Source organism: Pelobates fuscus, chromosome 11, assembly GCF_036172605.1.
Source record: "Pelobates fuscus isolate aPelFus1 chromosome 11, aPelFus1.pri, whole genome shotgun sequence".
In the NCBI taxonomy this organism is placed as follows: Eukaryota; Metazoa; Chordata; class Amphibia; order Anura; family Pelobatidae; genus Pelobates; species Pelobates fuscus.
The window spans coordinates 14,634,955-14,657,556 of record NC_086327.1 but is presented as its reverse complement, the minus strand read 5'-3'; the positions used below and the strand labels follow the sequence as shown (position 1 = coordinate 14,657,556).

Sequence of the window (22,602 nt, the reverse complement as noted above, 5' to 3'; positions counted from 1 at the left end):
CAAGTAACAAAGGGCACTATTTCATAGCCAGATTTTCCTTAATTCTCACCGTAGTCTGTTACTGAAATTCTTCTAATCTACAAACATTATAATAAAGGATCAACAGCTTCCCCAAACCACACTGCTTGTTGGCCGAATGGTTACAAACTAGAAACTGTTAGCACATTGCATCACGTCTGTAAATGTAGCTGACTTAGAGGAGGATGTGGAGTAAAAGCAGATAACATTTCTTGTTTCATACAGTTTACACACAGATTGTTTGCCGAGCAAAACCTGTAAGTACATATACTGAGCTCTTTTTAGACTTTACTTCTCATGTTTTCAGTAATTGTGTTAAGCTAGTGGTTCCAGATATATTGTCATCACATTAAGGAATGTTCTTGTAATCAAATCAAATCGTTAATACTAATCCTTGAACTGATAGATTTATATATATATTCCTTAAAAACAAGTAACTAATATATAGTACATCTATTTATCTATCTATTTATCTATCTATCTAGTTTAATAGAAATGCAGGCTGCACTCTCTGACTTGTTGTTCCAAATAGCTTGCAGAACTAACAACAGCTCATCTGTTGATTTAGGAAGCCTCAGTTGTTTGTTTCTTCATGTAATCCCAAATAGATTTGATGATGTTGAGTCCAGGTCTCCTTGGGAGCCATAACTTGGACTCCTTGTTCTTTCTTACACTGACAATAGTTCTTATTGGCTTAGTCTGTAATATTAAATATAATGAAAATACAGCTGCTGATTTACAAAAAAAATTAAAATTCATTGCGTTGGACAGAGCCTGACCTTCAAGCTGACTAGATGTGTGGTACTGGAGCTTCTGCAGAGTTACTTGAAAATTGAGTATATGCCCCAGCTTTACTCCATCATGTGCCCATATTAGGTCAGGGGATCTCGGGCAAGTTACACAACATCCCTCCCATAGGTTTGCACTGCCGGGAGCCCGAGAAATCTAGGTGCGGCCTACGGGGAAGGAGACTGAGAGGCGGCCGATCTCCTTGCACCTGTGGTTAGGACCAGCAGCATCCCAACTCTCCCCCCAAATTGATACTCACTTGATACAAATCCAAACAGGATGGCTGACACCACAGTGCCTGTGACTTGAGGCCTAGTCCCTAGCCACGCAGAGAACTCAACAGATCCCTCATGCAGCATCTTAGCTAGACTAGATGCAATCTTTGCTTGCTTCTGGGCCATGCTCGAGGAGAAGATTCAACTGACTCACACTAATACGATCCAGGTAGGGGAAGAAGGGCACTACCACGGAGGGAGGCCTTAGGGTTCCCCTGTGCACCACGCTACTAAGCCACCAGCTGTCACTTCATCCCCCGACAAGCCCACACTGTGACTTATCCAGAGACTCCCCCCACTGCAAAGCCGAGAAACCGGCAAACTGCATGATATTGGAGATGCAGACCCCACCAGACACCCGAGCCGGCATGCTCTTTACCGGATGGAGACTAAGGCTGTGCTAGCAAGCGAAACCAAGAGGCATACTGTTCCCCTGATTTGGGACAGGGAGAAAGAAGCTCACCTATGACACAGCAGAGACAATCAATCAAGCAGACTGCACAAACGTGCAAAAAGTCTAACCAGCCTGGGCATAAGATGACTGCCCTGTTCTACCTCTCAGATGCTGCCCAAATGTGTGGACACTGTGCCCTCCTTACCTCTGACACTATAGATCTGTTCTAACAGAGCTTACACTACTTTCACACTAATGATTAGCACAGCTCCAGTATACTCTTATTCTCCACACCCTTACAGCACAACATAACTAATCTAATGGTAGCTTTCTAACTCATTCTCCTGTACTCTTTATGGTCTTAAGATCAGATCTATGTCTCAGCCTGTTTCCTAAAAATATAAAAATGTGCAACTTTTTATGCTATGACACTGTATATGTCTCTGAGTTTGCAATAAGCTTGTCATTGCTGCTATGGCATCACAAGCTTGTATGTCATTCCTTGCATAAAAATAAAGAATAAAAAAAAAACATAGTGTTATACAATAAAACAAAATAAGGAAACTGCGCAGCTTGAAAAATAATTATTATGCTGCCTCATGGTGCCTATAGTGTTCCTTTAAATAACAATTGTTTATAACTGGTAAAAAAAACTACAATTACTATTTATTTTAAAATTTAATTTAATGGAAAATCTGTACTTTAAAATATATTTTATGGTTTTCTCCAAGAAACAGGCTTATTAGATGCTATTAAAAATTTACAGAATGCAGCGTTGATATGTCAGAAGATGAATCATCCTTTTGATCCTGTGAAAATGTTGTTTTATCTTTTCATTCTCCAAGGTACGTTCATCTTATCACATAAATGTTACCTCAAAGCATGTGACCTTTCTATCCTATTACTGACTATAGTTATTTTTTGAATAAAGACATTTTATAAAGATTGAGTTACTAGAAGCAATTAACCACGAATCCTAGTAATGCAAAATAAAATTCACAACTTCATATAGGAATATAACATGCTAAAGAAAAATAAAATAGATTTGCTTGGATTTCAAATGTGTATTGTGTTTTTCATAATTTATTAGTATTTTGTGCATTATAGGCATGTGCATGGGTTCGGTTCGGCATTCTAAAATTCGGGATTTTCACAATTCAGGACTTCGGCAATTCGGCACTTCAAGACTTCGGAACTTCGGCAACCTCAGGAACTTCGGCACTTCAGCACTTCGGCACTTCAGCACTTCGGCACTTTGGAAATTCGACACTTCGGAACTTCGGAATTTCAGAACTTCGGCATTTCAGAATTTTGGGACTTTGGCACTTTGGGACTTCTATTGCTGCAGTTTAGTAGATAACTCCCTAATTCCCACGGTGTTAGGGAGTTATCTACCAAAAGGCTGAAAGGCCTAAATTGGTTTTTCAGCCAAATTTATTAATACTAAGTAAAAATTACTTAGTATTAGTAAATTTTGCCCCTACTCGCTATACCGCGAGTAGGGGCATGTCTATTAAACAGTGAGCAGCCTGTGGCTGCTCACTGTTTTAAAAAATAAAAAAATATTGCCACCCCCAGCCCCCACCCTTGAGCGGTGGGTGGGGGCCCTAAACAAGAATAAGGGGGGGCTAATGTCCTCCCCCCTGGCCTCCACCCCTGAGCGGCGGGTAGGGGCCCTAAATACAAATAAGGGGGGGGATCTAATGTCCTCACCCCTGACCCTCACCCCTCAGCGGCTGGTGGGGGCCCTAAATACTAATAAGGGGGGGACCTAAGGTCCTCCCCCCTGACCCCAACCCCTGAGCGGCGGGTGGGGGCCCTAAAAACTAATAAGGGGGGACCTAATGTCCTCCTCCCTGGCCCCCACCCCTGAGCGGCGGGTGGGGGCCCTAAATTGGAATAAGGGGGGGACCTAGTGTCCTCCACCTGGCCCCCACCCCTCAGCGGCTAGTGGGGGCCCTAAATACTAATAAGGGGGGGAACTAAGGTCCCCCCCCCTGGCCCCCACCCCTTAGCGGCGAGTGGGGGCCCTATAAAGAATGTTCCACCAGGTGACTAGGGATCCCCAAACCCCTAGTCACCCCCTCCCCCCCCAGAAAAAAGACCCCACTACCTACCCCCCTCACCCTAAAAATAATGAGGGGGGACCTATAACTAAGTACCTGTAAAAAAAAAAAAACATACCATTCATTGTTTTCTTTCTTCTAAAATCTTTTTTTTTCAGCCCCAAAAAAGGCTGAATAAAAAACCATAATAACCAACGCAATTAAAAAAAAGAAAAACAAGCGTAAAGCCTTGCCCCGCCCTGCAACTAGGCTCAGAGCACTCTGACAGGTAAATGAAGAGACTGAAAGGTAAGTCTCTACATTTACCTGTCACAGCACTCTGATTGGTTAGTTTGAAATCCACCAATCAGAGTGCTCTGTGTCATTTTACACAGCGTGGGAAAGTTCTTTGGAATTTTCCCACGCTGTGTAATTTGACTCATAACTCTCTGATTGGTTACTTAATCCACCAATCGGAGAGTTATGAGTCAAATTACACAGCGTGGGAAAATTCCAAAGAACTCGTGGTATAGCGAGTAGGGGCATAATTTACTAATACTAAGTAAGCTTTACTTAGTATTAGCAAATTTGTCTGAAAGACCAATTCAAGTCTTTCAGCCTTTTAGTAGATAGCTCCCTAATACCGTTATCTACTTATTCATTCCTGTCATTACATTGACTGGCCAAGTAACTTACATTATATATGAATGTATGTTACTTGATTCTTGTAAGTGTTGCAAATGCTTACAGCTGAATCCTGGCTATGTTTGTATACTTTTTATTTAAAATTGTATACAATGTAACATTCTTCTTCTTTCACTGGGTAAGTATATTAGTACTTAGGCAATACTGTGCTACGGAACTTTGACACTTCAGAACTTCGCCAACTTCGGAACTTCGTCACTTCAGCATTTCAGAACTTCGGCAATTCGGCACTTCGACACTTCGGAAATTCTTTAATTTCTGAACTTCGGGACCTCGGCAAATCGGCACTTTGGCAATTCGGGCATTCGGAAGTACCCGAACGTCCGAAGTGCCGGAACTTCGTTCGAATTCATATTCGGACTGAAACAAATTGCACATGTCTAGTGTATTATGTGTAGAACGTCCATGTCTTTCAAGTTTATATTATTTACACATTTTCCAAGCAGTTTGTAAATTTTTTATAAAATATAAAGATCATGCTGTGGAAATAAATTAATCAAGTAAATCTTGAGATAGTAAAAATTGTGTATGCAGAAAGATAAAACTTTAAAAAAAAACTCTCAAAGGACACCAGCCACTGCAGCCTGCTCTTGTGGTTATGGTGCCAGCTGTGCTCTGGGGCTGTCCTACAGTAAGATAGCAAACCCGTTTAGCACAGTTTAACAGCTTAAATGGATCCCATTGGGCACGGTACTGCATCCACACATATAGAACAAAGCAAGATTAAGCAGAACCAAGTTCATTGGCTGAGAGTATCAGCTTAATGCTCTAAGTCAGTGAGCACAGTTCTGCATCTACCATACTTTGCTTTGCAGAGATATCTGGCTTCTGCTAGAGCGAAGAATGCCTGTGGCATGGGCTCCCAGTGGGGCTCAGGTACATCAAGCCAAACTAAAATAGTTTGACATCTGAACATATGATGGTGTCAGGGCATTCCTGCACCACAATCACTACAGCAGTCTGTAGTGGATATAATGATTGGGTATTGTTATTTTAAACATATGACAAGTGTGCATTCATACAATATCTCAATGATACTATTATGTTTTTTTTAGGATGGTTTCCCATCTCTTTCTGTGAAGCTTGGTCTTTCAGATTCCCGGAATCCATGAGCGTGTTTAAACATTCCAATGTATTAATTCCATGCAATTTCACCTCTCCCGAAGGCTTCAGTGATGTCCATATCATTTGGTACATTTATAAAACTTTTACATACTCACAAGTTTTCAATAGCAGAGATCCGTCTGCAGTGATACCTGAATACCAAGGCCGTACCTTTCTGGTGGGAAATGAAACAAAAAGCTGCTCATTACGGATTAACGATGTTACTAAAAATGAAAAATTCTATCCAGGAATAAATACAAATATAAACTCGTATGATCTCTGCCAACAGACTGTCAATGTTAAACTCACAGGTAACTTACTTTATCACATACATAATGTCCGCAATCATACAGAGTCATGTTCTAAGCAAAGGATATCTGTCTACAAATCTTGTAGATGTTTCAGCTCCTGTAAAATTAAAGTAAATGGCAAGAATAATGTCATAATTTCTTTGAAGCACAACAAAAATAAAGAGGAATTGCTGATTTTGTAATGTGAGCTACGTCCACTATATGCCGATAGTACATCCCATGGAAAGCTTTGTGATTATCATTGAACCTCCCCTTTTTCTGCATCCTCTATCTGTTGTTGTCTCAAGCATTTCATTAGCAGTTCATATTTAGAAACCAGCTTCATGATGTGCTTCTGGATGCTTGTTGCTTCTTATAGGACAATGACCTTCATAACCATCTTCCTGCTGTAGTCTCTGGGTGTTGGATTTCAGATGGAATCCTCCATTCGTAGTCAGTAGTTTCTAGTTCTACTGGTGTTTATCTCTACTCTTGGACAGGTTATTATTCCAGGTGGGTACCTGTAGACGGATAAGGGGGTATGTGTTGTTTGCATGGATCTTGTTCTTGCCACTGAGCTTGGACATCAGGACTCTGTGAATTAAATTATATCTTTCGCTCTTCCTTGACTCTTCCTCATGCATGCCATTTTGCTTTCCTTTTTTGGTGATATATATATTTATATATTACAAATTATATAGGTGGTGCTCAAGGAAACAAATATTCGGTGCTGCTAAATTACCCGAGTATAACGTCACCACTTATACTCAAAACCAAAATATAGTGAAAATAAAAAGTACAAGCGCACACAAAGTATATAATAGGTGTTGGATATGGATAACAATAGGGATACAGCTAGATGCTATAAAATAAGAAAAAACAGCACATAGTGATGTACAGCATACAACGCTGACACGCAAGATCATAAGTAGCACACACAGAGTTGAAATCAAATGGATGCCTTGAAATCCATAAATGGATTATACTGGTCCGCCTTCCACCATTCGGGGTAATTCAGCAGGTCCAGGAATATCAGGTAGCAGAATCAGGATGCAAATAAAAAAATTCCGCTTGTAGAGCAAAGTATAAATTTATTGAGGCAACAAACTGCCTAATAAAAATGAATAAATTAAATATATAAAATAGATCTAACGTGTTTTGTCCAACGCAGTGGACTTCATCAGAGATAACATAACATAAACTGAACAGCAATGAAAAGACTGCACAGCAATACACAAAAAAAATGCATACCTGATCCCACCCCCCAACACCCTTTAAATACAACCATTAAACAATCTTAATTAGAATGCAATCCAGATGTGATCCAAGCTCCTGAGAGGTTCTATTGGTCAGTAGAGAGGTGAAGGATTCCCATAGGTCTTCAGTGTACCCTCCAATGGCTGTTTCCAATTGCCACTATCACATTTTCGCGGTCGATATCAGTACTTCCGGTTTAAATCATCCACTATCCTGGGTAATTATCAACTAGAGAATCCATTTAAAGGAGAAGATTATCTATGTTCTTGGAAAAGACATATATGCTGTATAAGTCCAGAGCCTACTTTTAACTGGCTCAGAAAATTGTGAGTGGTTTCAGCATTAACATCCACTTTACTTAATTTTATATACAGGTTACACTATGATTTGTTTGTTTGCTTATATTTTTATATAGGCAATCTGTATCCATTGCATATGCATAAAATGAAAAACTACTACCATTTACCATAACTGTATATATATTTCAGGTAACACCTACCGTATTATATATTTATATATATATTGTACTGAGAGAATGCCAAATTGACTTCCTATACAACTAAGAAGGAAATTATGAAATTTCTAGTTTTATAAAATGTATCTGATATTTGTGGGCCTTATGCCACATAATTGTAGTTGCTTCATATTTTATTTAGTTTGTTTTAGTTTATAAAAAAAAATATGTTCCTTTACAATATGTTTTTTTATGATATGCTTATTGATATAGCTAAATATAGATTTTCAATTATTTAGTCATCAAATAATTGTATATTTTTAATGTGAGAGTATAGAACCCCCAATGATTATTAATGTATAAAAATCTAAAGAAGAACTAATGAAATTTGCATTCTGGCCGTCTTTCTCTGCACAATGTAAAGCGCTATATGGATATTTATGTTTATTGTCTTTTCTGCATCAGTGTTCTCAAACTCTACTTAAACATAAACTTTAACATGTATTAGTACAGAAAAACACAGGAAGCGATGCATGTTCTGTGAGTAAGCCCAGCCTGGATTAACTCCAACAGAAAGACAATGAAACCATTTTCAAGTTATAGCCGATTATATCAGGTTGATAGATTCAGTATTAGAATAGAAACTGCTAGTTCGTGTTTTTCATGTGCTAGACAGAATTGGCTCAGGATGTGCTGGCCAGTGAGCTGAATTATATACTTATTATCATCATCCCTGCAGTATATCAGTTGGTTATTGTGTAAAACATTTATATGTTTGTTTTTTTCAGATTGGATATTTATATTCCCAGAATCCATTCAAGCATTGGGTGGTTCCTGTGTGGAGATTCCCTGCTCTTTCACTTACAAGGAAGATGATGATTTTAATTTGATTTGGTTTATGTATCATTTTACATCATATCCTCAAATCTTCAATAAGAGATTGCCCTCTGCTGTGGAACCAGAATATAAAGGTCGGACCTCGATGGTGGGGAATGGAAAAAACAGCTGCTCCTTGAGGATTGATAATGTTAAAAGTAGTGAATATTATTACCCTGGAATAGACACAAATATAAATTCATATAAAGTCAACAATGGTAAAAGGATTAGGGTCGAAGTCTCAGGTAAATTCTTTCTTTTTATCAATAAATACATTTTGAAGTATGTGATAAATGAAAGGGCATAAAAGAGCCCAACTTTGTTCTCAATTTAATTTTCTTTTCTTATAAAAACTCTACTTATATAGATGCACAGAAATCATAAACTTTAATTATTTTAAAGTTTTAATTGCAAAATATTAAAACTGATTTGTTGACCAAAATTACTATGATCACTTGTAGTTAATTAAAAAGGTATAGAGAAATTTGGTATATAAATTAACTTTTTAAAATGATGGCAAAAACAAAACATTAGCACATCATAATCTCACTATAAAATGTGTAAGAGGAAGCAGTGAATAGTTTAGCGATGCACTCATAAAATGCTGAGAAGGTTCTCTCTGTACTGGCACAAGTGATCTAAACCGTGTATGAGACGTGGTTGGAGAATAACCAAATGGCAAGCTCTTACATGTTTGTCTGATCTCATAAACGATATTCTCAACACAGAGGAACACTTACCAAGTTAATTGTTTATCTAACTGAATGAATTAAATGTACAATGTTCTGGACGTTGAATCTTAAGGCAGCAGAAGAACACAAGATACAAAGCAATGCGGATACACATTTATGCTTAGTATGTAATTTGTACTAATTTTATCACATGACAGGAGGCTTTGTATTTTGCATAATCTTTCTTTACTAACTCCATAGCAGCAAAGAAAAGAGTGACAAAACTGAGAACCAATCACAATGCAGTATAGGGTATAAGAGGCGTGACATATGACATAATTTCCTCTTTCTTTGCTGCTCCATCACAAGAGCTAAGTACACAATTTTCTCTCTGTCATATTTGCCTGCAACTGTGATTTATCATATTCATACTATCATTGGTTACCTAACTGTGATATTATCATACATATTGTATTGTTTTTCTACCTCTACCATTGTGGGGGCTACCCCTCTCCTCTGGGGTCTGTTCACCCTCCCCTCAGGGATCTCCCCCCCCCACCCCTGGTTTCTGGGGTATTTTCTGGTCCCCAAAGGGATTTTGAGGCTCCCCAGCCATTTATTGCTACTTCCAAACGCCATTTCTATTCCCGCGGGCTTCTTCTTTGTGCCGTGCGTTCACGGAAGTTTCCCGCCTCCTACTCACCCTTTCGCCTCACGTACGGCACTAAAAACTTGCCCTGCATTCGCGGAAGGACATTCACCCTTTTCTACCGAACGCTCACCGTTCGGCAGTTTTACGCAATCGCCACGTGTCGCTCACATTCGTATGCTCGTACGCACAAACACCCGAACAGCATAACTAGAACGCTCATGTTCGGCTATTTGTGCTCCCAAACGCCTGCATTCGTGCAAATCCTTGATTTTCCGCCCAAACTAGGGGAGGTACTATCCTCCCCATACCTACGGCTGTTTAGTCCAGCGGCCATTTTAAAGGGATATTGCTACCAGACAAACTGCCTATCTCTACAGCTCTGAGTCAAAGCAAACCTGTTACAATACCCTGCCTGTTTTCAATCAGTGGGACCAAATCAGGTTAGTGTCTAGCACTCAGGGTTGGTTAAGCCAGTTTGGCTATACCTTATTCTGGCCGGGGTGAGCCCCCATTCATGTGCTGCTGAACGGATCTGTTTATGCAGGACTCTGGGGACCTGGGTGAGCCCCAGTGACAAGCCCTCTTATCACCTTCCTACGACCTACCGGTCCTATAATCTCCAGATAAACCATTACCGATACAATACCACCCCTGGTCCCCAGGCCTCTCCAGTTAACGTGCCTACGTGCCCTCATGCATAAATCATCGGGTGAGACCCGAGTGTAAATTCCAGAGCAAATGGAGAATTCACAAAACCCATCAGAGCTCCAGGCCATGATCGCAGCAGCCATAGCAGCAGCTATGGAAAAGGCCTCCTCTAAGTCCTTCCAGACAGAACAGGAAGTCCATCTCCAAACTGACTCATTATGGTGCAGACTCTGAAGACTGACTCTTCCAGGGAACGCTCTCATTGGCCTAAACGCCACTGGAAATGTGAGGTCGCTACACCGCACAAATCAAAAGAAAAATCACCTGCTAAACACAGAACAGCCATGGCCTGTACGGTCCATGAACCCACTCAGATTTCCTCAGGTGAGGAAGACGCGGAACCCACACATGCACTGGCTGTGCTGGATGAATGGCAGGTGGTGGTCTCCGAACAGGAGGACTCCGACAGGGACTCCGCAGCCAACTCTTTTCTCATAAGGGAGCAGATCCTGGGTGAGCCCTGGGACTCCATGACCACATCCATGGGTAACCCACAGGAGGGTACAGAGATTTTCCTTGACAGTTCGGGCCTCCAAATGTTTGACCCCAGAGACATTCGTGATCCCCGCTCGAAAGAGGGATCCCCTCCTGAACATAGATGCAGAAAGTTTTCCGCAGCCCTAACACCCGAGGTGTTTTTGGCAGGGCTGGTCAGCAGAGGGGCCGTGCTGCCAGCCGCTTCTGGCCGTCCGGCCCCTGCACAACTAGGACTCAACCCTTCTACCAAACAGACTTGTCTACTCGACATCGATTCCACCAATTCAGGGGATCAGATGTGGTACGTTCAGCCATCTCAGCGGCCCATACTCCAGCCCACGGGACACCTGCCCGTCAGGACCCGCTCGTCTGCAGACTCCTCCACAGCATGCACCTTCGACGCCCCCGGAAACCAAATATTCAAGCCTTTGGAATGTCGGCATTGTCTTACAATTCTTACGGGACTGGCCTCCCAACAAAGATTTGTTACTACGCCAAATTTACGCGAAATTCACCTTCTTGCTCTGTCTGGTTTCCTTTCGACAGGTATCCAACGTATGAGCCTTCGACGCCGACACATTTTCCTTTTGCCCAGCAGGGGTAATCTTTCAGGTCTCCCGACGCACCAAGTCCAACTCTTCCTCGGTCTTCTACCCCTTCTTCTCTTCAGACCCACAACTCTGCAATGTCTCTACTCTCCGTCACTACGTGGAAGCCACCGCGATGTTGCGGCAATCTTCCAATCGTCAACTTCTCATCTCGTACGTCCGCCCTTACGGTCCAGATGGGTTAGATGGCTACTATCCCTTGCCAGTATTGACCAAACTTTTAGAGCACATTACGTTCGGGGGGCCGCGGCCTCTTCCGCTTATGCGGCAGTTGCTTCCCTTTCAGACGTCTTACGGGTGGAAGACTGGACCAGAGAATCCACTTTTAGGACATTTTACTTCCGTCCTCTTGATAATCCAGCTTTTGCGCTACTTTCCCAGCGTTAAAATAACAAAATACGAAGCCTCCTGACGTGATAAAATTGAAGATTATGTTAGCTTCAGTGTACTGATAATCTTAATTTTAATAATGACAGGAGGCGAGTATTTTCCCTCCCTACTCTCTTTCGTTCTTTCGTTCTTCCCTCCCCATTATTTTCATATGTATCTACGGCATTTTTCTCATATTATTGTATAAATACCTAACTTATGGTCGCATTGTATTAATTCCTTACTTACGTTCATTCAAAGATTTTATACATATACTCAATATGGGTGGGATATTTAGTTAACACCGTTAGACGGGAGGACTTTTTGTTATTATTAATGCTAGATGTATTAATGCTTATTAAGGGATAGACATTCATTGTTTTACACAATCCATTTCGGAATACCTTTTATATTCTCATTTCAGCTTAATCAGAAACCACAAGGAAATATTAAAGACTCCATGCCAAGTTTCGTCATCATCACACCATGGAACCTTATCATCAAGTCATGGAGGATCATCGTTTGAAAGCAGGATGCCTTCGTCTGCATTCTACCTGTTCCTGTTCAAGTTATTCATATTAATTTTCTTTTATCTTATTCTATGGAGTTTTACAAGTTGTTTTATTATTATTCTGCATTATGACCTTGTAAAGTCGCAGCTTTTAAAGAGGGAATGATGTCATATGTCACGCCTCTTATACCCTATACTGCATTGTGATTGGTTCTCAGTTTTGTCACTCTTTTCTTTGCTGCTATGGAGTTAGGAAAGAACGATTATGCAAAATACGAAGCCTCCTGTCATTATTAAGATTATCAGTACACTGAAGCTAACATAATCTTCAATTGTATCACATAAACAAAATCTGTTAAAGGTAAAATATGTGCACAGAACAAGTAGTAAGGTCTCTTTGTCTGAATTATGGACCTGCTTCTTCTCTTCTACTAGTATTGTCATTGAACAGATCAATTCACAATACATATTGTCTTTTAATATGCTGTGACTTCCTCAAATATTGTAACCAGCATGATTTCACTGCAACATCACAGCGAAAAGCAGATCACAGATGGAAGTCTCACACACTATAAAACAGATTTTTGTCTTTAAGAATTATGTACTTACACGGTTTTACCTTTTACCTGTAAGAATTTTTTTTTACATAAGTTTAATTTTGTGATATTTTAAAAGATTACATTATCACTATTAGCACTGCAAAAAAATCTGGTTCATTTGAATAGCTTCATCCAAAAAAAACAAACATTTATTTTTTGGGTGATTGGAGATTCATCCATGCAATCGTTTTCAGCAAAATTGCTTGGACAATCCAAACTGGCAGGAAGATGTTATAAATATAGTGTGTAAATATAATATACATATGAGATATTTTAAAGTACCCGTATATACTCGAGTATAAGCTGAGTTTTTCAGCAAATTTTTTGTGCTGAAAGAGCCTCCCTCGGCTTATACTCTGGTGAGGGTCTGTATTATGGCAACTTACATTGCATAATACAGACCAGGACCGCCGGGCTTGTCATGAGCCTGGCGGTCCTGGGGGGGGGCCCGCAGAAGCTCTTACTTACCTTCCCAACAGCTTCCTTCAGCTCTCCTGTCTAAATCTCATGTCTCGCGCCCGTCAGAGGGTTACCATGGCAACGCTTTGCGCAGCACGCAAGCCGCAAGAGTTACACAGGGGAGCTGAAGGGAGCTGCTGGGAAGGTAAGTAAGAGCCTACTGCTCCCCCCCCCCCCCCCCCCACTGCACAGCCCATGCCACCGGACCACCAGGGATTTACATATTCCCCCTCCCTGGCCAGGTATGAAGCAAGGAGAGGGGACTAAAAATAAAAAATTAAATTTTCTTATATTTAAATAATAAATACAAATATTAAAATAATAAAAATGCCCTCCCCCCACCCAGTTTACACACACTGCACAAACACACACACTCTCTCTGCATTATATAAACACACACTGCATTCACACACACACTCTGCATTATATACAAACACACACTGCATTCACACAAACACACACTCTGCATTCATTATATACACACACACTCTGCATTATATACACACACATTCTGCATTCATTTTATACACACACTACACAAACATACACACATTCTGCATTCATTACACACACACACACTGCATTCATTATATACACACTACACAAACACACACACACACTCTGCATTCATTATATACACACACACTACACAAACACACACTCTGCATTCATTATATACACACACTACACAAACACACACTCTGCATTCATTATATACGCACACTACACAAACACACACGCACTGAATTCATTATATAAACACAATACACAAACACACACTCTCTGCATTCATTATATACACACTACACAAACACACACACACTGCATTCATTATTATATACACACACACTACACAAACACACACACTCTGCATTCATTATATACACACACTACACAAACACACACACTCTGCATTCATTATATACACACACTACACAAACACACCCACACTCTGCATTCATTATATACACACACACTATACAAACACACACACACTCTGCATTCATTATATACACACACTACACAAACACACACACACTCTGCATTCATTATATACACACACTACACAAACACACACACACTGCATTCATTATATACACACACTACACAAACACACACACTCTGCATTCATTATATGCACACACTACACAAACACACCCACACTCTGCATTCATTATATACACACACACTATACAAACACACACACACTCTGCATTCATTATATACACACACTACACAAACACACACACACTCTGCATTCATTATATACACACACTACACAAACACACACACACTGCATTCATTATATACACACACTACACAAACACACACTCTCTGCATTCATTATATACACACACTACACAAACACACACACACTGCATTCATTATATACACACACTACACAAACACACACACACAGCATTCATTATATACACACACTGTAAATAAATATTCAAAAACATTTAACCTACTGATGCCTCAATTAATTTTATTGGTATCTATTTTTTTAAAAAATGTATTAGTAGCTGCTGCATTTCCCACTCTAGGCTTACACTCGAGTCAATACGTTTTCCCATTTTTTTTGTTGTAAAATTAGGTGCCTTGGCTTATATCCGGGTCGGCTTATATTCTAGTATATACGGTGCACTGATAGAGGCATATATGTACAATTTGGTTCACCAATAAATTAATAAGAAGTAACTAAAAGATAGATAGGAAAAAAGGTGAAGCAGTAAAGAAAAAAACCAATATATATATATATATATATATATATATATATATATATATATTTTTAGGCATTTATTAATTGTATAAAATATAAAGTTTAGCCAATTCTCACTTGATATTTGAATAAAATCAATATTTAGTGGCTGTGCCTTAACCATCAGTCATCTTTTTATGTGGCGCTATGGCTGAAACTACAAATCACAAAAACAAAACAGCACGTTCAGTCCCCTTTAAGTTTGCTGTGTGATTTGGTCATAAAGCACTTTAGAGTTATTGAATTCAAATAAACTGCCAAATTGCTGAAATTTCAGAACAATCGCTATTTGTTTGAAACCTATGCACACGTTTAGTCACCATATATGTTCTGAATTATTTGTTGCCTGTAATGCTATTTCAGTGCCTGAACTTTGAGGTCTTTCTTATATGATAAACTAGAATGAATTACGTTCTGTTTTATACAAGAGCATTGTTTGATTATTTAATATGAACCTTTTAATTTTTTCGGATGTCATAGGCAGCACTATGATTTCTTATATTTCTGAGTTTTTTTTATATAATTCAGGAACTTAGTTTTAATCCGGATTCTCAAAAAAATGTTTTAAAAAAATGAAAAAGCTCATAACATTTTCTAAGCAGAATGATCATTGAAGAAGGTATAGACCTTCCGATGCCTTGTATTCTCATTCAGAGTGCTGTGATAGGTTGACTTGGAAGCCACAACATTGCCATGATCTGATGGAAAGTCACACCTCTCAAGAGAATAGTATAGTAGGCAAAACTTGTCCATAATATGGGAAAGCATTGGATTGTCAGAGATCATCAATTATAATGATCTCAGCCAAGGAGGTGGGGTGGAGCAGTACGCTATGCTGGCCGGTCAATGTCAATATCTAGACATGCATTGAGTCAAAATATCTCTATGAGGAATGTTCAGCATCTCCACGTTGTACAGAACTGACTAAGCAAGCACCTCTAGTGGTTGTGTGAGTGACTACCACTGGAGGTGTCCCTAGGCAGCAATGTAAACAATGCATTTTCTCTGACTAGGCAATGTTCACATTAAAATGCCTGCAGGGACAGGATATAATCACCATAAAAACTACATTAAGTTGTAGTTGTTCTGGTGACTGTACCAGAAAAGCACAAAAATAGTAACAAACAAATACTGCAGTGCTTTATGAGGTTAATAAAATGATACCTTAAATCAATCAATATAAACAATCCAAGTGACTTAAAAATATAAAAAAACAAAGCATAGTGTAGATCTATTAAAAATAGGGGGTATAAGCTAAAAAATGCAAACGCAAATAACTAATAAACCTAGCTCTGGTTGAAATTGCCTTCGGGTCCGTTAAGGCATTAATGTGACAGTAGTGGTAAGGCTTTGTTTAATTCCAACACAAAACTTCAGTAGGTAATCTAGGCTCATTGCAAGGTTCTAGGTTCATTTAAAGGAGATAAAGATAGGCAAGATTTATAAATAGGGTAGTAAGATTTGGATAAAGGCTGGGGAGAGAACATTGGGCTGGATAGAGGATAATAAGAGATTATAGGAGGAATTGCACAAAATATATTTGAAGTAAGAAGTGTAGTGTAGTAGAGGTGGTTCAAGAATGAAAAGTGAATGGGGTAAGGTGGCAGATGAGGCTAAAAATAAGTGGCCTGGGCCCTATCATTTATTATTCAGCCCTGCACATAGATTTAGTATTGACAAAGGGACTTTGGTAACCCTTGCAGAACTAAACACGTGTGTCATTCCTCCAACCAGCCCATGAAGTTGTTGCGGTTCTCCTCTGCATTCAGTTGATGCCAAATGATCGCATGCTGCTCCCCTATAGTCAGCAAACTCCAAATGATCACACAGCGCACATTTTCATGTGCACACTATGAGGTGTGTGTGCTGACAGAAGACTTTGCTCTGACATCAGTGCTGAAGTGGTGTCCTTAATGATGCCTAAACGGTTGTGAGCAAAAAACTATGACTAATTATATATACAATGTATCCATTATATTCCCAGCCAATTGGTACCTACCTGAGGCTATAGCAGCACTCCTCTGACCCACTTCCTTCCCTTGTTGTGGTCTCAGTAGTCCGAGAGGGCTTTTTAGTGTTTATTGTGTTTTCTGGTTTTGACTTGTCTCTGTAGGTTGACTATCTCTGGAATCCTTGACCCCGGCTGAGCAATACTTGAGCTCAGCCTGTTTCTCGTTATCCTTGTTTTCTCTCTGGACTATATTTTATACTTCTTACCTTAAGCCCTAAGGTCTGTTAATACGTAATATCTTAGTATAGGATACTGTTGCTTCTTGGAAGTGGGGTAGTAAAGTGACAAAGTGTTAGTTAAAACATGTTAATGTTAGCTGATCTCTGGTCTGTTTAGTTTTGAGGATGAATCATTGTGCATGTTCCTTGACTGCCACTCACAGATGAACATGACAGCATTGTCTTCCATTCCAATGAATACATTAATTCAGGTGCACAGAGTAGGTACATGTGGTTCCTATTCAATCCTATAAGATAAATAAAGCATCTGAAAAGTGTTTGTTTCAGAATAAGACATAGCAAGATCAGCAATTATCTGACATTTTAGCTACTACATATATACATAATAAATATTTACACATATATATATATTAAGTAATGGTTTAAATATTCCTTGCAGATTCGTTTTTTATGCCAGCAATAAAAGGAGCAGATGACATACAAGAAGGGAAGACGATCAGTATGTCCTGTTCTGTAACACATACCTGTGCTTCCAGCCCACCGTCTCTAGAATGGAACAAGGCTGGACATCCTATCAGTGTGCAGCATGAAGACATCTCAGGAGGCTATTGGCGAGTTCAATCAGAAATCAGATATTCTCCTTCCTATCAGGATCATAACACAAGCCTGCGATGCACTGCTACATTCCAAAATGGGAAAAGGTTTTACCAATACATCATCTTAAATATCAAATGTAAGTGATTGCTCTATTTGTTTTGATTTTTATGTAATTTTAACATAATAATATTAAAGGGACACTATAGTCACCAGTGCAACTACATGTATTCCTGACCCTATAGTGTTAACATGACAATCTAGCCCCCCTGGGCCCCTCATGCCTGCATAAATATAGTAAAAATCTTACTGTATTCAAGCCAGAAGCTGTAAATCTGCATGCTGAAACTCAGGAAAAACAAGCAGTCTGCTGACATGTGATAGCCTGATCCAATCACAGTGCTTCCCCATAGGATTGGCTGAGACTGACAAGGAGGCAGATCAGGGGCAGAGCCAGCATGATTCAAACACAGCCCTGGCCAATCAGCATCTCCTCATAGAGATGAATTGAATCAATGAATCTCTATGAGGAAAGTTCAGTGTCTGCATGCAGAGGGAGGAGATACTGAATCACAGGATGCTCGTGCACAGCAGATCTGAGTGGATGGAGGCATATTATGCCTCCACCAACTCAGAAGTCCCTCTAGTTCACTCTGAGTGACTGCAACTGCAACTTCTCAGAAAATACAGTGTTTACATGAGAAAGGCTGCAGGGAGCTATAGTTCTCACCTGAACAACCTCATTAAGCTGAAGTTGTTCAGGTGACTATAGTGTCCCTTTAATGACACTCTATTGTTAATACTATGTTAATTACTTGGCTTGCCAGGTAGCTCACATTGTGTAATGCTAAGTGTAATTACTATTAATTCTGTCAGTAACTGTGCTTATAGACTTTGTATTGACTTTTGTCAAAGTCACATCAGGATCATAACACACAACATACGATGCATTACTATATTCTAAATGAAGAAAGTGCGGAAAGCCATCAAATGCAAATGACTGCCATATTTGTCTGAATGTATATGTCTTTATTACAGACACATAATAACTGTTGTTGTGTTATTAAAAAACACACCACTTTATATATGACCCATCAGTTTATTTTTAGTATATATAGATGAGAGTGGATAGCAGTACAGAACAAGTAGTATATAAAGCAAAGAGTAGAGTTTACCTTAAATGTGAACCAAAGGCTTAGAATGAATGACTATACCAAGCAGAGTATAGTAGGCAGGAGGTAAATCAAAACACTATGTCCCTTACATGCCCCTAGAGTCTAAAAGGCTATGTAGGGTAGTATCTGGGAATAACAGGCGAAAAATCGAAATAGATGCAATGAAAAAACAGGTAATTGCCCTGTTAGATGGAAATATGCAATTCCCCAGTAAGATATTAGATTCACCCTACATATAAGGGGTAGGGGGACTATAAGTCGACCTTCTTTTTACTCTGGCAATTGTATTGTGGCTTAAAATAATATCGTTAGAAAGCATAAAGTCAGTGCTCTTGTGAAGCCTCTGATATTATTTTGGTGTAGCACAATCAAGTAACAAAGTATCTCGGAAACGAAAAATAGACGCAGTTTCCCAATTTAGACACTTATTGCTGTGCTATAAACACAGATCCTGTTCGCTGCAGGACTGCTAGCTGACTGTTAGAGACTATTATGTCAGCTGCAAAATGTTAGAAAGTATAGACTAACAGCATAAACCTATAACAATCTGTGTAAACAATGATATAAAGTGCTCCAATTCAGTGAAAATCACATATATATGAGCAGCAAAATAGTATAAATAATCAGCTCTTTAGTGGAAAAACATGTGAACTGAAAAAAACACTTAAAGTGATATTATGCAAGAAATATGTAAAAACAACTTACACTAGCAGCAAATTTTCAGGTAAAACCCCAGTATTAGGAACATAAAAAACTTAAAAATATATATAGTGTAAAACTGTAAAATACACAGAATATAAAAGTGTAGGTGAGATAGGTAATGAACTCACAAACGCAGAGCAAATGAGTCTGCTCTACCTTTGACAGCCTTAGTACGTAGACTTTCACTCCAACCAGTGGAAAGATGAACAGCCTTTATTGAAACAAGGATAAAAATCAAAACTTCCAATGTCACCCTGATCCCTTGTAGCGAAGAGCGGTCCTGCTGTTCAGTAAATGCAGTTGCTGGCCGGCTCAAAACGTCCTCCGCGTGGCTTCCTTGTTCCACCAGACCTGCCTCCTACTGGAACCTGGAGCCTGGTCATAGGTCCAGGATGGATAGCAGACAGCGAGATTCCAGCCCAGCGGCGGCGGTTCGTGGAGTCTGCAGTACTTATGGTGTCTACGGTGCTGATGGTCCTTTGGTGAGAGCTAGGAGCATCCTTTCTACGGTCCAACTTTCAGCTAGCCTGGAGGCAACCGTAACAATCTATTTTTTTCAAATACCTCTTTCTATTTATCCTTTTCTTTTGACTAGCAGCTCCTTAGCTAATATTCTCCTTATTAAAAATTCACTTAAAGAATCTCAAGCTCAGCTCTATCTGAAGTAATTAAGAGAGCTTGTGACATCATTGTCACTGTTACCTACTTTTTTCTTGTCTCTTTAAAACCATCAATTCACTTAGTGAACGGAGCTACAAATAGTATCTAAGCATATCTTTTATAATTGAATACCAATTTTTCATATATGTCAGCGAAAGAATTGCTGTTCAGTTATGGCATTAAGTATTTGTTTTAACAGAATCCAAATCTATTTTGATAACTCTATAATATGATAATCCAGTAGTTTAACGTGGCACCAGTTCTGGCCTAGAAGTTGAAGTATCTTTGAGAGCATATAAATTAAACTCCCCACATTGCTATTAGTAAAATGATTGTGGTGCATCACCTGTATATCTCAAGTTGCGCTTTGAAAGTCCACCATGGGCACAGAAATCTGAGAAATCATGTTTCTATATCTATCCCAGATTGACTTGTTTCAAACTTCGTTCTTCATTAAAGCAGGCAACCTTAGGAATGGATGTTGTTTGACATATCAAAAGGATCAGTGACCAGAAACCAGCCATGGACCTGCAGTTTCTACTTTGTGGGTCCCATCAACATGGCACCACCTCTGGCCTGGTCGTTGAAGTTTCTCTGAGAGTGTATACATTTAACTCCCCACAGTGCTATTAGAAAAATTATTGTTGTGCATCACCTGTATATCTCAAGATGGGCTTTGGAAATTCCTCCCTGGGCAAAACTTTAGTCAAAAATTAGTCAAAGTGTTGGTGTGGACAACAGACATAGAATAATGAAAAAAAAAACTTGGACAATAATGCAGAGATCACACTAAATAAGAAAATAAGACAAAACTCAGCAATTTTATCAGAGGAATTCACCAAACTCAGAGAGCTAAACAACAAAAGAGGAAATTTGGCTGTTTATAGTTAGCTGTCATGTGGTCCCATAGACCAATGTTGGTGACCCTGCAAAATGTAGCCCATGGCTCTGCAATAGGAACTGTCAATGAGAAGATGTCAGTAAATGATAAGCAGATAGAAAACCCAGCATTTATCTGGAAGGTGAAAACGGTTACCAGAGAACATAAAGGAGACTGTATGAGTTTGATCAAAAGACCTTTAGGATGCGTGTATTTAATATGTTTTATTATGTTTTTTTGGAATGCATAAAAGTCTGAATGAAGAATAAACATAAAGTACTTAATAAAAATCACAATGTCAATAATAAAAGGTAAGATATTCATACAACCTATCTAACAGCAAAACATTTGAAGATCAAGAGGGATCTGGTCAGGACATCATTTATACATAAATAAAAAATGAAATTGGGGACAAGACCCTGAACATGCATTAATTAATAGTGGTACTGCTTCAATTACCTACATTTATAGGAAATGCATAGTAAGATATAGCATGCACAAAAATATAGTTTTGTATCTTACAAATGTATTTCAAACCAAAATCATAAGCAAAAATGTCAAGTATTTATTCACATCATAAGAACTTACTATGGCAACTCATCTACTGTTTTAAATAATCTACTGTCATTTTGAGTGATCACAGAGTTATCTTTTAATAAAGGATATCGACCATAATCTTCCTTAGTGGAACCCAAGATCGAGGTAATAATTTGGTAATACAATTCTTTATTGTAAATCAGTGCAACTCAAAGACATTGTTTAACACCTGAAGGTTTTAGGTTGTGTTATACCTATTGTTTTACTTAAATTGTTTGAGCTAAATTAGTTACTTACTTTAGTTACTTAAAAACTTTAAAATGTTGTTTACATTATTATTATTATTTTTCTTCTAAACAGTTCCTCCCAAGAATACGGGTATTAAAGTATTAGACAAAACTGAGATGAGAGAAGGAGATACTGTGACCTTACAATGCATTACTCGGGCTAATCCTGCACCATCGTCCTACGAGTGGTACAAGGTTGAGAAAAACTCAACTACAAAGTTAAAAAAAAATGCTGAAAAATTACAAATCTTGAATGTAAACCTGGACAGTAATAAATATTACTGCTCTGCAAGGAATGAGCTCGGTACAGGAAATTCTTCTATTATAGAGCTTCCTGTAAAATGTAAGTACTGACTGAAAGACAATTATTATTATAATTATTCACTTTAAACAGTAACTCTAACAGTAACTCTAACACTATTTAACTGATAAAAGGTTAAGGGGAAATGCCCACTGTTATTATAATAATAATTATTATTGTTATAATTATTATTATTATTATTATTATTATTAGCATTTATTTACAGTTATAGAATGGATATTTGACAAGTCAT

The 22,602-nt window shown here is 38.9% G+C and overlaps 1 protein-coding gene across 1 annotated transcript in view; it reads left to right on the top strand.

Moving 5' to 3' along the window:
- The first annotated feature begins 2,213 nt into the window (after positions 1-2,213).
- LOC134576737 (B-cell receptor CD22-like) overlaps positions 2,214-22,602 on the top strand; it is a 32,561-nt gene continuing 12,172 nt past the window's right edge. The window contains exons 1-5 of the mRNA XM_063435452.1: positions 2,214-2,321; positions 5,282-5,641; positions 8,120-8,452; positions 17,653-17,946; positions 22,122-22,391. Coding sequence (XP_063291522.1) covers positions 2,267-2,321; positions 5,282-5,641; positions 8,120-8,452; positions 17,653-17,946; positions 22,122-22,391 — 1,312 coding nt within the window. The 5' untranslated portion in view covers positions 2,214-2,266. The remainder of the gene's footprint in view (positions 2,322-5,281; positions 5,642-8,119; positions 8,453-17,652; positions 17,947-22,121; positions 22,392-22,602) is intronic.